Raw genomic sequence first — 11,748 nt, forward strand, 5'->3', positions numbered from 1 at the left:
TGGGCATAGCAGCATGGATGATAGGGAGACTAGGTGAGCTTCATTCCTCGAGGCGACCCGCAATCAGTATAGTCTCTTTAAGTGTATTTTAATTACTTTCTGTCCAATTTGTATTCCGGACAGTTATTGTACTTTATTTGATTTCTTAGTGATTGCTCATGCACTTTTGACACCGGGTTCTGGGATGATTATGGGATTATTTAATATTAAGTTTGTTAAAAACATCAATATCTATTCAGTGAAATTCATTACTCATTGTTTAATGTATAAAAGAAACGATTTCAAAAATATTAAAACAAGAAATTACTAGTAAATTGGTGTTGGCTTGCCTAACAATGGTGTCCGCCGCCCTCACGACCCTTAGTGGATTTTGGGTCGTGACACTTAAAATCGGGGACTGCGTGCTCAAAGCTAAAACACAAGCAAGAAAAGACCCACGGGAAGGTAAACTGAGAACAAATTGGGACGGCTCATACAAAATCACGGCAACAACAAACAAAGGGTCATTCCAACTAGAAACAGTGGAAGGAAAACTACTGCTCCCTCTGTTCCAGTTTATGTGAACCTATTTCCTATTTGGTATGTTCAAAAAAGAATGACCCCTTTCTAAATTTGGTAACAATTTAGCTTAAACTTACAATTCTAACCTTAATGAGAAGCTTTTATAACCGCATAAATACTCTGGGCCCCTTTTTGACTTGTTTAGGACCATAAATTCCAAAAGTCTTCATTTTTTCTTAAATCCGAGCCCAGTCAAACAGGTTCACATAAATTAGAACGGAGGGAGTACCAAACAACTGGAATATCACCTACCTCAAGTACTTCAACTTTTAAGAAGAAGAGTCCTCCAAGTCGTACTCTTTTTTCCCTCACTTGAGTTTTGTCCCAATTGGGTTTTCTCGAGGAGGTTTTCAACGAGGCAACGAGGGAAACACTTCAAGTTGAAGTGCGAATGGAGATACAGGACGGCTAGTTCGTTGCTCAATCTCTCAATATACTTCTCCAGGTCGACCAATGAAGGGAGTATATAGACTCGGACTGGAATGCCAGCCCGAAAAATATGTAAATTTCTCCAAGTGTATGAACAAAGCTCAAATGCATGAAGTTCACCCATATTTTCGCCAAACTTATAGCTAATGCAACGTTGCCTCAACACCTATTCGTTCCTCGGCCATAACTAAATATAGGTTACACTCGACCTCGTTCGAATCAACACCTATTCGGCCCTCGGCCATAACTAAATATAGGTTACATTCGACCTCGTTCAAGTTAACACCCTTATGGTCCTCGATCATAAATAAACATGTGATAAGTTCGACCTCGTTCGAACCAACACTTACTGACCCTCGTCCATGATCAAACCTAGGTTTTGATTCAACTTCGTTCAACCTACTTGAACTAAGTTTTTATGACTAAGGCGACCAAGCAACAAAGCAAAAAAAAAAAGAGGCATACAAACTCGAACAGAAGGAAAAGAATTAGGTACGAGCAACAGAACTGCATTTCATACTTAGAATATTCTTTTTACAAAGGGTAGAAAAGACGCCCACACAAAATTTATACACAAGTCTACAAACAAAAAAGAAGGAAAAACAACTACTTGTCGCCCGACCCAGCAGCAACATCAACTTGATCGCCTCGTCCATCTCCATCCGCCTCTCCGCCACGCCATAGCCATCGGGGTACTCGTCCCCATAGCAGGCATCCTATTCAATCCAATGCACGCCCACATCCTGCTCGCCATCACCAGCCTCCGATGTAGCGGGATCATAGCCGCAAGCAATCCGATCTATACGTGCCTTAGCACGAGCATCCTCAAAATCGGCCTCCGAAATAGTCCCCTCCCCCATCAGATCTCTAAATATATCCAGTTGGGCCTCGGCGTGGATCCACTTCTCATACAAATCCCGCAGAAGGAAAAGCAAAAGTACGAGACGGCTGAGCCAATAACTGTGCCCTCTCGGCCTCGAGAGCAAAAACTCGGTAACCAAGGCCTGAAGTCTCTTTTTCCAACTCCCCTATCCGTTCATCAAGCCGATCCTCTCTAAGCCTGGCCTCTCCACAGCACTCTTCCGCTCAGAACGAAGAACGCGGACCACGATCTCCAAAGCCTCCATTTTCCTCGCAGCCCCCAACCGGGCCAACTCTGCATTCTCCCACTCCGCTGCCTTCTCAGCAACCTCACCACTTAGAGTTTCCACTTTGATTTGACACTCCTCGAGCTCGGCACGCAATGATACAACTTGGGCTTGAAGATTGGCACATTGGGCCTCGACCCCCTTGCTCACTCCAGGATATTCTTCCTTGTCCCTTAACGCCCCCTCGAGAACGCTGCATTTTCCGATGACTCTTACCAACTCGTCATCCTTCTCCTTTAGTTCAGCTTGGAGATCCTAGAAATTGCCACTCTCACCAAACAGTCTACAGATCTTACGGTGCTTGTTATAGTACTCGTGATACTTTCGCTCCATCTTCTGGAAAATAGCATCACGCCTCGCCTCTCGTCGGGAAATCTCAATCTCCAAAACTACATTCTAAAAAAAGAAGAGAAGAAAAGAAAATAGAAAGTGACAACAAAGCAGAAAGCATTGAACTTGAATAATAAAGGTCGAAAAACTTACCCTGAGTGCGAGGCTGGCTATACTCCTTGATAGGGTAGCATCATCCAGTTTCTCAAGAGTTTTACCCTCCACATCATAGCAGAGGGGACCTAGGGAAGGGACCACATTCTCCGTGTTCACCAGTAAGTCTCGATCTATGGGGATCGCAATGGTCCACGTGGACCCCTCGAATCTCACCTCAAGACGGGTAAATCCCTCCCGCATTATCCTCACCTCGTCTACGTCGATATCGGAGCCCGTTTCATAATCATCCTCGGTGACACCCTTGCCTCTCCCATCGGCCGACGGAGCAGGAACATCAGCCGGTCACAAGGACGAGGGCTCATCTCGCCGTAAAGGATCAGAAACTCTCAGAGATGGCCCTTCAGCTCTAGTCTCGGCATCATGAAAGGATACGCCCTCTACGGCCTCAATTGATGGAAAGATCTCAAATGGAAACTCGTCATCGTCAAGCACTACGGCTGCCATTTCATGATCATCCCTTACCGAATCTACGGCCTGGACAGTCCCATCACCGACGTCCACCGATCTCCTTTTACGGGAAATCAAACCCTTGTCGCTCGGTGATGACTCCTCTTCCTCGTCTATTAGATGATGCAAGGGGGAAGTCGGAAGTGCTGCTGTAGATGCAGTCGACGACCGAGCAGACTTAGCCGCGGCACAAGAGGGAATAGATGTAGTCGATAACCGCGCAGGCCTAGCCGCAGTCACAACGGGAGCTGACTCTGAAGCATTCTTTCTCTTACGAAATGCAGGGGGAGGAGCCCTCGGTCTTATCGAAGGTCCTCGGGCTGAAAAAGGAAGATTAAAATTCACTTCCTACATAATGCTATAACGAGAAAGCGGCCACGAGGTCAAAACAATATTAAGTAAAAACAGATGAACTCACCGGTCGCGGAAGACGCAGGCCCAAATTTCTTGAGAAAGGTAGGCCACTCATGAATCCCCACTGTGTGAGGCAGAACCTGGCTAACCCAGTCATGAATGTCCCCGACCAAAGGAGGGGGCGCAGTCTCGGCTGCACAAAGAAGGAACGGAATGTCAAAACATGACTTAAACGGGCAAAACAAACGCTTGATAAGGAAAACAGAAAGAGATACTTATGGGTATAATTCTAAGCCTCAGGGAACCCGCTCGCGTTGGTCACCACATCCTCGGTTTTGACAAAAAAGTAGTTGAGCCAAAACTGACGATTTGCCTTATCATCCATCTTCACCACCAAACATTTACTTCCTCAGTGGTGAAGGTGCAACATCGTCCCCCTATGGAAACTAAGAGCGAAGAGACGCATCAAGTGGCAAAGTGATACCCCGAGCCCAGCCAATTCCGCATATTCCGTAAGCATGCAGATAATCTTGTAGTTGTATAGAGAAAGTTGGGCCGGGCAAACGCCGTAATTGCGACAGAATTCCTCCGTCAATGGGAGAATAGGAAAGGAATAGCCGACGTAGAAAGGGTACGCATAGAAAGTGCAACACCCGGGGCGGTGTATTTGTACCACATTGCGCTATGCTGGGATTAGATCGATATGGGCAAGAATTTTGAACTTTGCCCTAAACTCAGCGAGATCAGCCTCTTTCATCAATGACTCCGACATCTCAGGATCATCCTCAAGCACATTTGAAAAGTCAGACCTAACTTTTTCACTACGAGGGATTATCTCCTCCACCGCAGGAAAATTCGCGTCTTCAATGGCAACAGAAACTATCATCTTGAGAAGGCATACACACCGCCAAAGGGATAGGGTCAGTTGCCATTCCAGAACCAGAAGATACGCTAACCATTTTTTTTAGAGAGGATGTTGTAAGTGCAGCAGGGTTGTGAGCTGTTGGTATCACCGAAATCAGGGAAAGCATATACACAATAGTGAAGTAAAAAGGACAAGAAATCTATATGAAGAATGGAGAAGAAGAAACAGAGATTCGATATTAAGAGTGCGAAACATAAACGAATGGTTTCATATCCCTATTTATAAGAGTTCAAGCATCAGGATCGAGAAATCAAACCGACATTACCTAGTGCAGGTATCGAAATAGCAGAGGCACGGGAAACGATGCACGGCATCGGGAAAATGCGTAATAATGACGCATGATATCATGACGTCACTCTGAAGCGATGTGACCCCAAAGGTTGCAGCTCACGAAAGGTCACGTTGTCACCTCGTCTGAAATGCCACTACTCGACTTGCTCATCCAAACTTCCCGACCACGACAAACAGGGTCCGCTCATCAAGGCCGTCTGAGGTCGGCCCCAATAAACGGAGGGACTAACTGTATAGGCCAAAATCTGCCCTAAGGAAATTTAGCGTAAAGCGGCATTAAGGAAAGGATTGGTCGAGGTCGACCAGGAAGCAGTGAGATTTGTGGCCTGGCTGTCAACAACGACCAAGGTCGAGCACCAAGGACAGAATAATAACGGCTAGTTTTTGTTATAGGATAGTAAAGAGAATATACTATTGAATATTCTCTGCACTTGTACTATTAGAGTTTGTTAGGGATATGCCTCATATAATAGAAAAAGAGACAATGGTGTAAGACATGTAATATTCACTTAGCAAGAACACTTTTTAGAAGAAGATTCTCTCTCTCTCTAGCAAAGATACAAACTTTACCTTTTCATCAAGATTCTTACTTACATTATTCCATGCTTTTCCATCAGATCCAAGAATAGTTCAAACATTCTAGGATTTGTCTGTCATTCATCATTGTCAGGAGGAACAATCATCTATCTCATTCATTATTGGGTGAATCATTCTCCCTATTTACATAAATGCCACTTATAGTTATTTATTGCTAGTTATTCCTCCATTATTGCTCAAACCTTTTGGAATATTAAATGTGCGTTACCTTCAATCTCTCGCTGACTTTATCCTATCTTATCCATGCTGTCAAGTTCTATATTTAAAAATATTATCATTGACTAAGTTTAACCCCTCATTACATAAAATTTAATAGTTTGACCGAAAGTTTATATTTTTTAGTCAAACAGATCAAACCTTAATTTACTTGTACTGCGTACAAATAAAATCTTAAAGAGCTTAACTAATATACCCAAGAGATGTTTACATGCAAGTAGTTCTTAACAACAACAACCACCCAGTAAAATTTTATAAGTAGGGTCTAGGGAGGATAATGTGTTTGTAGACCTCACCCTCACCCCGGAGGGATAGTGAGGCTGTTTCCGATAATCCCACGCCTTAAGTAGACGAAAATAGACAATACATCTGTAAAAACAACAAAAGTCAGAAAGATAATACCAGCATCGTAAGAACCAGAAAATAGATGGAAAAGCAATAACAACCAGTAATAATGGCATGGTACTATGAAAACAAAAAAAAAATAGTGCGAACACAATATGAACCACTAGCAGTCTAAAATAAAACACTATCAAACTAGCTCACACCTAGTATAAAATAGAAAAATGCTCAACTATCCCCTAACCTTCAACCCTAATGCTCGACCTCCACACCTTCCTATCAAGGACCATGTCCTCGCAAAATCTGAAGTCGTGCCATGTCCTGCCTTATCACCTCTCCTCATTACTTCTTAGGCCGCTATGTACCTGTTCTTATACCCGCCAAAGCCAACCGCACATACCTCATTACCGGGACATCTAGATTTCTCCTCCGCACGTGCTCGAACCATCTAAGTTTCTCTTATTGCATCTTACCATCCGTGGGAGTCACACCCACCTTCACCTGGATATCATCATTCCTAATCTTATCCAGCCTTGTGTGCCCGCACATCCATCTCAGCATCTTCATTTATGCTACTTTCATCTTCTGGGTATGTGAATTCTTGACTGGCCAACACTCTGCTCCACATAGCATGGCTGGTCTAACACCACTCTATAGAACTTACCTTTAAGTTTCAGGTGGCATATTCTTGTCACACAAGATACTAGATGATAACCTCAATTTCATCTACCCTACCCCTATACGGTGCGTGACATCCTCGTCAATCTTCACATCCCCCTGGATAACGGACCTAAGGTACTTGAAACTTCCTCTCTTGGGGATGACTTGTGAGTCAAGCCTCATATCCATGCTCGCCTCTCCTGTCACGTCGTTGAACTTGCACTCCAAGTATTCTGTTTTAGTCCTACTCAACTTGAAACCTTTAGACTCAAGGGTCTGTCTCCAAACCTCCAACCTCTCGTTAGCACCGCCTTGCGTCTCATCAAAAATAAGAACGGGCAGAGCGCAACAAACTGAAAAATGCTCCGAGTCACCTCCCACTGTCCTAACCCGTAACTTAGCTCCCTTAATCACCCTAATGTAAGCTAGCGGAACATATGCAAGCCGTTCATAAAAAGTAAAATTTGTAATCTTTAAAATTAGACAGGTTAAGGTGACCTATAGACCATAATGCAAAAATTTCTTTTAACGAGTTTAACTTATACTATACACTTATAATGTTAAAAGAAATTACAGTAACAGGTCATCTAAAAAATATTAACATGTAATCCTCCATAAAAAGTGAGATTTGTACTCTTGAAATGAAGCAAATTACCAGTAACAACAGGTAAAGGTGACACGATCGTATAATATAAGTTAAACTCTTATCTAAAATGACCTGAATTATTTGACAACCAGTTCATACAAATTGCAGGTCTTTAACAAGAGTAAGTAGGAGATAGAAGAGTCTTGGGTCGTCCCTTCACAAAGTCGAAATATTTTACTTCAACCTATTGCATATATACTACAGTCTAGTGTCTACAGACCTTTTAATTTCTAGCAGCTATTCTTCTCTCAAGGGTAGGTTTTACTTCTAAGAAATATTTGTATCAGAATTATTGGACCACCTAATTAATTTCCAGCACGAAGGAAACCCTAAAAATGAAAAAAAGAAGACTTGGTAGACGATCATCTGAAAATATGAGGAGTACATGTGAATGCTACGTGTGGCTACCATAGGTTAGAGGTCAATTCTATATATCGGTAGTGTAAAATATTTATACAATCAAATTACTTATGAGGTAATTACAGACAATGTTCTTCATGATAAACATTAATGGATAACATCTTATGCGGTTAGTATGATAACTTAAATCCGCATTAAAAATAACGTTTCCTGATATGTAATTAGATAGTATTAAAAACCTGCAATTAACTTGGGATCTGGGGATTAATATTGGGGATGACTAAACTTTTGAAGATAGGGTTGATCATCAGTCATTTGGTCGTGTGGTAGTATCCTGCTCTTCTGTTCTCTCCTTTTGGTAAATTTGTCCTCTTTTAACTTGTTTAGTTGTCCATGAAGTCACGTGAATGTCTAGCCCCCCTCCCTCTTTCTTCCTCAGCTTTTACTTCTTTTTTTGGTTTTTTATCGGTGTCCGGTACTTACATTAGGGTTCGACTTGATATAAAGTCGCGTCGAAAGACAGTGTGGCTTTGTTATGACCTAATCCTACTAAGTTGTGATAGCACCTAACCAACCCGTCAGGTGAACCAAATAACATAAAATACAACACACAAATTGAAGATTATCAAATAAATAATGAATTGAGGATGCGAATTTTAACACAAACTACCCCAAGGATGGTGTCACAACAAACCCAGTGTAATCCCACAAAGTGAGACCTGGGGAGGTAGAATGTACGCAGACCTTACCCTACCTTACGACGGTAGGTTGTTATAGAAATATAACACTGATAAGAAAATACATCATCTGTTTGAATATACATAAATAGAATACAAGATCCCAAGCTACCAAGAACAAACAACAGGTATTAACTAGAAGCTCGCTCTCAAACTCTGCATCAACTCAGCTACTATACCCAACAAAGACGATTATATACCTAGAGTTCGAACCCGAGATCTTTGACTAAGTACGAGCCCTTTTCCTTTTCCTTTTCCTTTTCCTTTCCTTTGCACCTCCTTGCAAAGACTTTAAAATCTCTCCTCATTTAGCTCTTTTAAGACCCCCTCCACCATTTCTTGATCGCTGATCTCCTATCTCATAAGAAGAAACTCTTCTTCTTTCATCTTTCTTCTTCTTTGTTTTCCCTTTCCAATGACTCCAACTGATCACATAACTAATTCTTCTTCTCCTTTTCCTTTTGTGCTTAATAATGAGGATTATGATCTAAACCATTCTCTTGTTAGCCCTAATTACTATCAGACTTCTTCCTCATCTTCTTACTCGTCGCCATATCAGTTTTTCTTCAACACAACTACTGATCAGAATCAAAGTGGATATTATTATCCTGATGAATATTATACGCCACCGCACCAACCTGAGGTAAATACAAGAAAGGGGTGTTTTTCTTTCTCATGTTGGATCATGTTACTTTATCCACACAAAAAATAACTGTTATACAAATGCAATAATTGTTCCAAGATCACTTGGATTTTAATTTGTTCTTAAGGCAATTACATTGAGTGTGCTTTCTTTGTGGATTATAGGTGGATAATGAAGGTGGATCATATGATGTAGAGAAGAAAAACAAGGTTGGGAGTGGCCTCAAATTGACCTTGTGGAAGAGAGAAGACAAGTATCATGAGAATCAAAACGAGAAAAATCCAGTCAAGTGGATGTCTTCAAAGATAAAAGCCTCGGGTCAAACAAGCATGAAAAACACCACCAATAATACTTACATCAAACTGAAGTTGGAAGATCAGAAGAAGCAGCAGCCATCATATCCTTTAGAGAGTACTGATTACAGCAGCAACAGCTCCAATAATAGTAATAATAATATCCCTATTAGGGTTTGTGCTGATTGTAACACTACTAAGACCCCTCTTTGGAGAAGTGGTCCTAAAGGACCTAAGGTAATTTATCATTGCTTTCTTTTAATGAATGTGTACTGTTTAGACATAATATAATTAAGTACTAATTAAAAGTATATTATCTCTAATAATTTGAAGATTTGGATGAGATGATCATACACATATTTAACATTGTATCAAGGCAAGCAAAAGTCTTGTGTTCAAATCTTATTGTCATCCATAAAAAGTTTTCCATGCTTTTGGTGTTCAAGGGCAATCTGGTGCACAAGGCATCCCGCGTTCACGCAGGGTTCTGGGAAGGCTGCACCACAAGGGTTTGACATAGACGGTCTATCCTAATGCAAGCATTAGTTGTTACTTCCACGGCTCGAACCCGTGACCTATAGGCAGTGGCGAAGCCGGGAATTTTTCCAAGGGTGTTCAAACTTGAACGAAGTGAAAAAAATTTGCCGACAAAGGGTGTTCGATATAAGTTATATACCTATAAAACTGAATATTTTAACTATATATACTGTGTAATTTATCGAAGAAGGGTGGTCAATTGGCCACCCTTAAGTGAATGTAGCTTCGTCCCTGCCTATAGGCTTTAGGTGTATGAAAAAGAAATCAACTTCCACATGACAGAGTGTGTTTAAAACATAATATAATTAAGTAATTAAAAGTGTGCTAGATAGTTTATTTTTTTATGAAATGATCACCGTTATTTTTCCATTTTGCTCATGTTAATTAAAATTCGTACTGAAATTTTGATATTACATGTGATACAGACACTGTGCAACGCATGTGGGATCCGACAAAGGAAGGCAAGAAGAGCCATGGCAGCAGCAGCGAATGGAGAAACTCTCACAACTGAAACATCATCATCATCAATGAAGAAAAAGGTGAAGCACTTACACAAGGAGAAGATTACAAAAGTTAATGTTACATTACCCTACAAGAAAAGGTGCAAATTCGGTCCATCCTCCTCTAGTAATACTGCACCAAAAAAGCTTTGTAATTTCGAGGATTTCTTGATTAACTTGACCAACAATTTGGCCTTGCACCAAATTTTCCCACAAGATGAGAAAGAAGCAGCAATCCTCCTAATGGCACTCTCTAGTGGCCTTGTTCATGGTTAATTAATTATTTGTCTCCATTAGCCTTTTCCTTTCCAATAATAAGTTAGAATTTCTTGAGTTTTATAGCTATATCCTTAGATGGGAGTAGAACTAAATCAACAGTGTGAAGTTTGAGTTTGAGGTTATAATTAGTAAGAAGTGTGAGATGTTATTAGTGTTAGTAAGAGTGAGAGTGAGCCAATTAATCGCGAAATTTTTTAATAATTTTAAATATGCTTTTGTGTGGTGATGATCGTTGTAAGATCATAATGATAGATTTGAAAAAGGTGAAAACAAGAAAATATGTCACTTGACTTACTTGCTACTTCTATCTAGTTTTGAGGATGCTAATTTATATATATTGAACAATTTCTTAGTGCTTACTTTCTCGTCTTACTATTCATAGATCTTATCAGCAACCATTTTTCTATTCAAGTTCTTCTTTATTTGTTGGAAACAATCCCAGGATTATTAATGTCGACATTATTATTCCCAGCACATTTGTTCTTCTCCAAAGCTTTTCTTCTAAAATCTTTAAGAAAGCCAAGGTTGAAATTGGAAGTAAAAGTTTATCTAAGTTTATTAAATGTAAAACCAAATAGTACATGTTTCATATTATACTCTGTAAATCTCATTTCTAATTTAATTTAATGAACTAAACATATATACACTAAATAATTTCATTATATTTTATTTCAAGTATTATATTCCCAATATATAACTTGTTCAAGTGCTTAGCCTAAATAAATAAAGATATTCACATTTTGTAATGTACTATGCACGGCTGGCATGAATGGCTTATATCGTTGAAGCGATGATTGTGATAATTCATTACAAACAACAGCTTTTGGTATTCGCAGAAGTCGTCTACAGAAGATTAGAGACATACGTACTTTTTGTCTGAAAAGAGAAAGAAAAAGTATCTGATCAATTCCTGTCTTCCATTGTCAACTCCCCTTCTTCTCCCCCTCCCCCAAACCCCCCACCCCCACCCCACCCCGATCTTTCACGAGTCCGAAACCTAATTGTGGTCTTTTTGGACTCAAACGACACAGATAGGTTAAAAAAAAATTGAGTACCATTTTATATATAGCGTGGTGATTCACCGCGCTACACCTTAACGACACTTTTATCCATTAAGGTATAGCGTGGTGAATAACCGCGCTATATGTAAAATGTGGCCCCGCCAATAATTCATATGCACTTACCTGACCCACCAATAATTCATATGGGTATAGTGCCTATTATGCATGTGCTATACATCAAATAATTGTACCACCACCACCACCACCACCAACCC

The 11,748-nt window shown here is 40.5% G+C and overlaps 1 protein-coding gene across 1 annotated transcript; it reads left to right on the forward strand.

Annotated features, from left to right (window-relative positions):
- LOC109230385 (putative GATA transcription factor 22) lies at positions 8,290 to 10,772 on the forward strand. The gene is made up of 3 exons (XM_019395891.1): positions 8,290 to 8,863; positions 9,028 to 9,393; positions 10,119 to 10,772. Exons 1-3 carry the CDS (start codon positions 8,636 to 8,638, stop codon positions 10,467 to 10,469), a joined length of 945 nt encoding a protein of 314 aa, XP_019251436.1. The 5' UTR covers positions 8,290 to 8,635; the 3' UTR covers positions 10,470 to 10,772.

Source organism: Nicotiana attenuata, chromosome 7, assembly GCF_001879085.1.
Source record: "Nicotiana attenuata strain UT chromosome 7, NIATTr2, whole genome shotgun sequence".
Classification (NCBI taxonomy): Eukaryota; Viridiplantae; Streptophyta; class Magnoliopsida; order Solanales; family Solanaceae; genus Nicotiana; species Nicotiana attenuata.

What these genes read in the sequence shown, in the direction of transcription:
- LOC109230385 (XM_019395891.1), top strand. Translation starts at nt 8,636, where the DNA reads ATGACTCCAACTGATCACATAACTAATTCTTCTTCTCCTTTTCCTTTT. An exon ending in CGCCACCGCACCAACCTGAG is followed by an intron (nt 8,864 to 9,027) that starts GTAAATACAAGA and finishes TGTGGATTATAG; the next exon opens with GTGGATAATGAAGGTGGATC. An exon ending in GTGGTCCTAAAGGACCTAAG is followed by an intron (nt 9,394 to 10,118) that starts GTAATTTATCAT and finishes CATGTGATACAG; the next exon opens with ACACTGTGCAACGCATGTGG.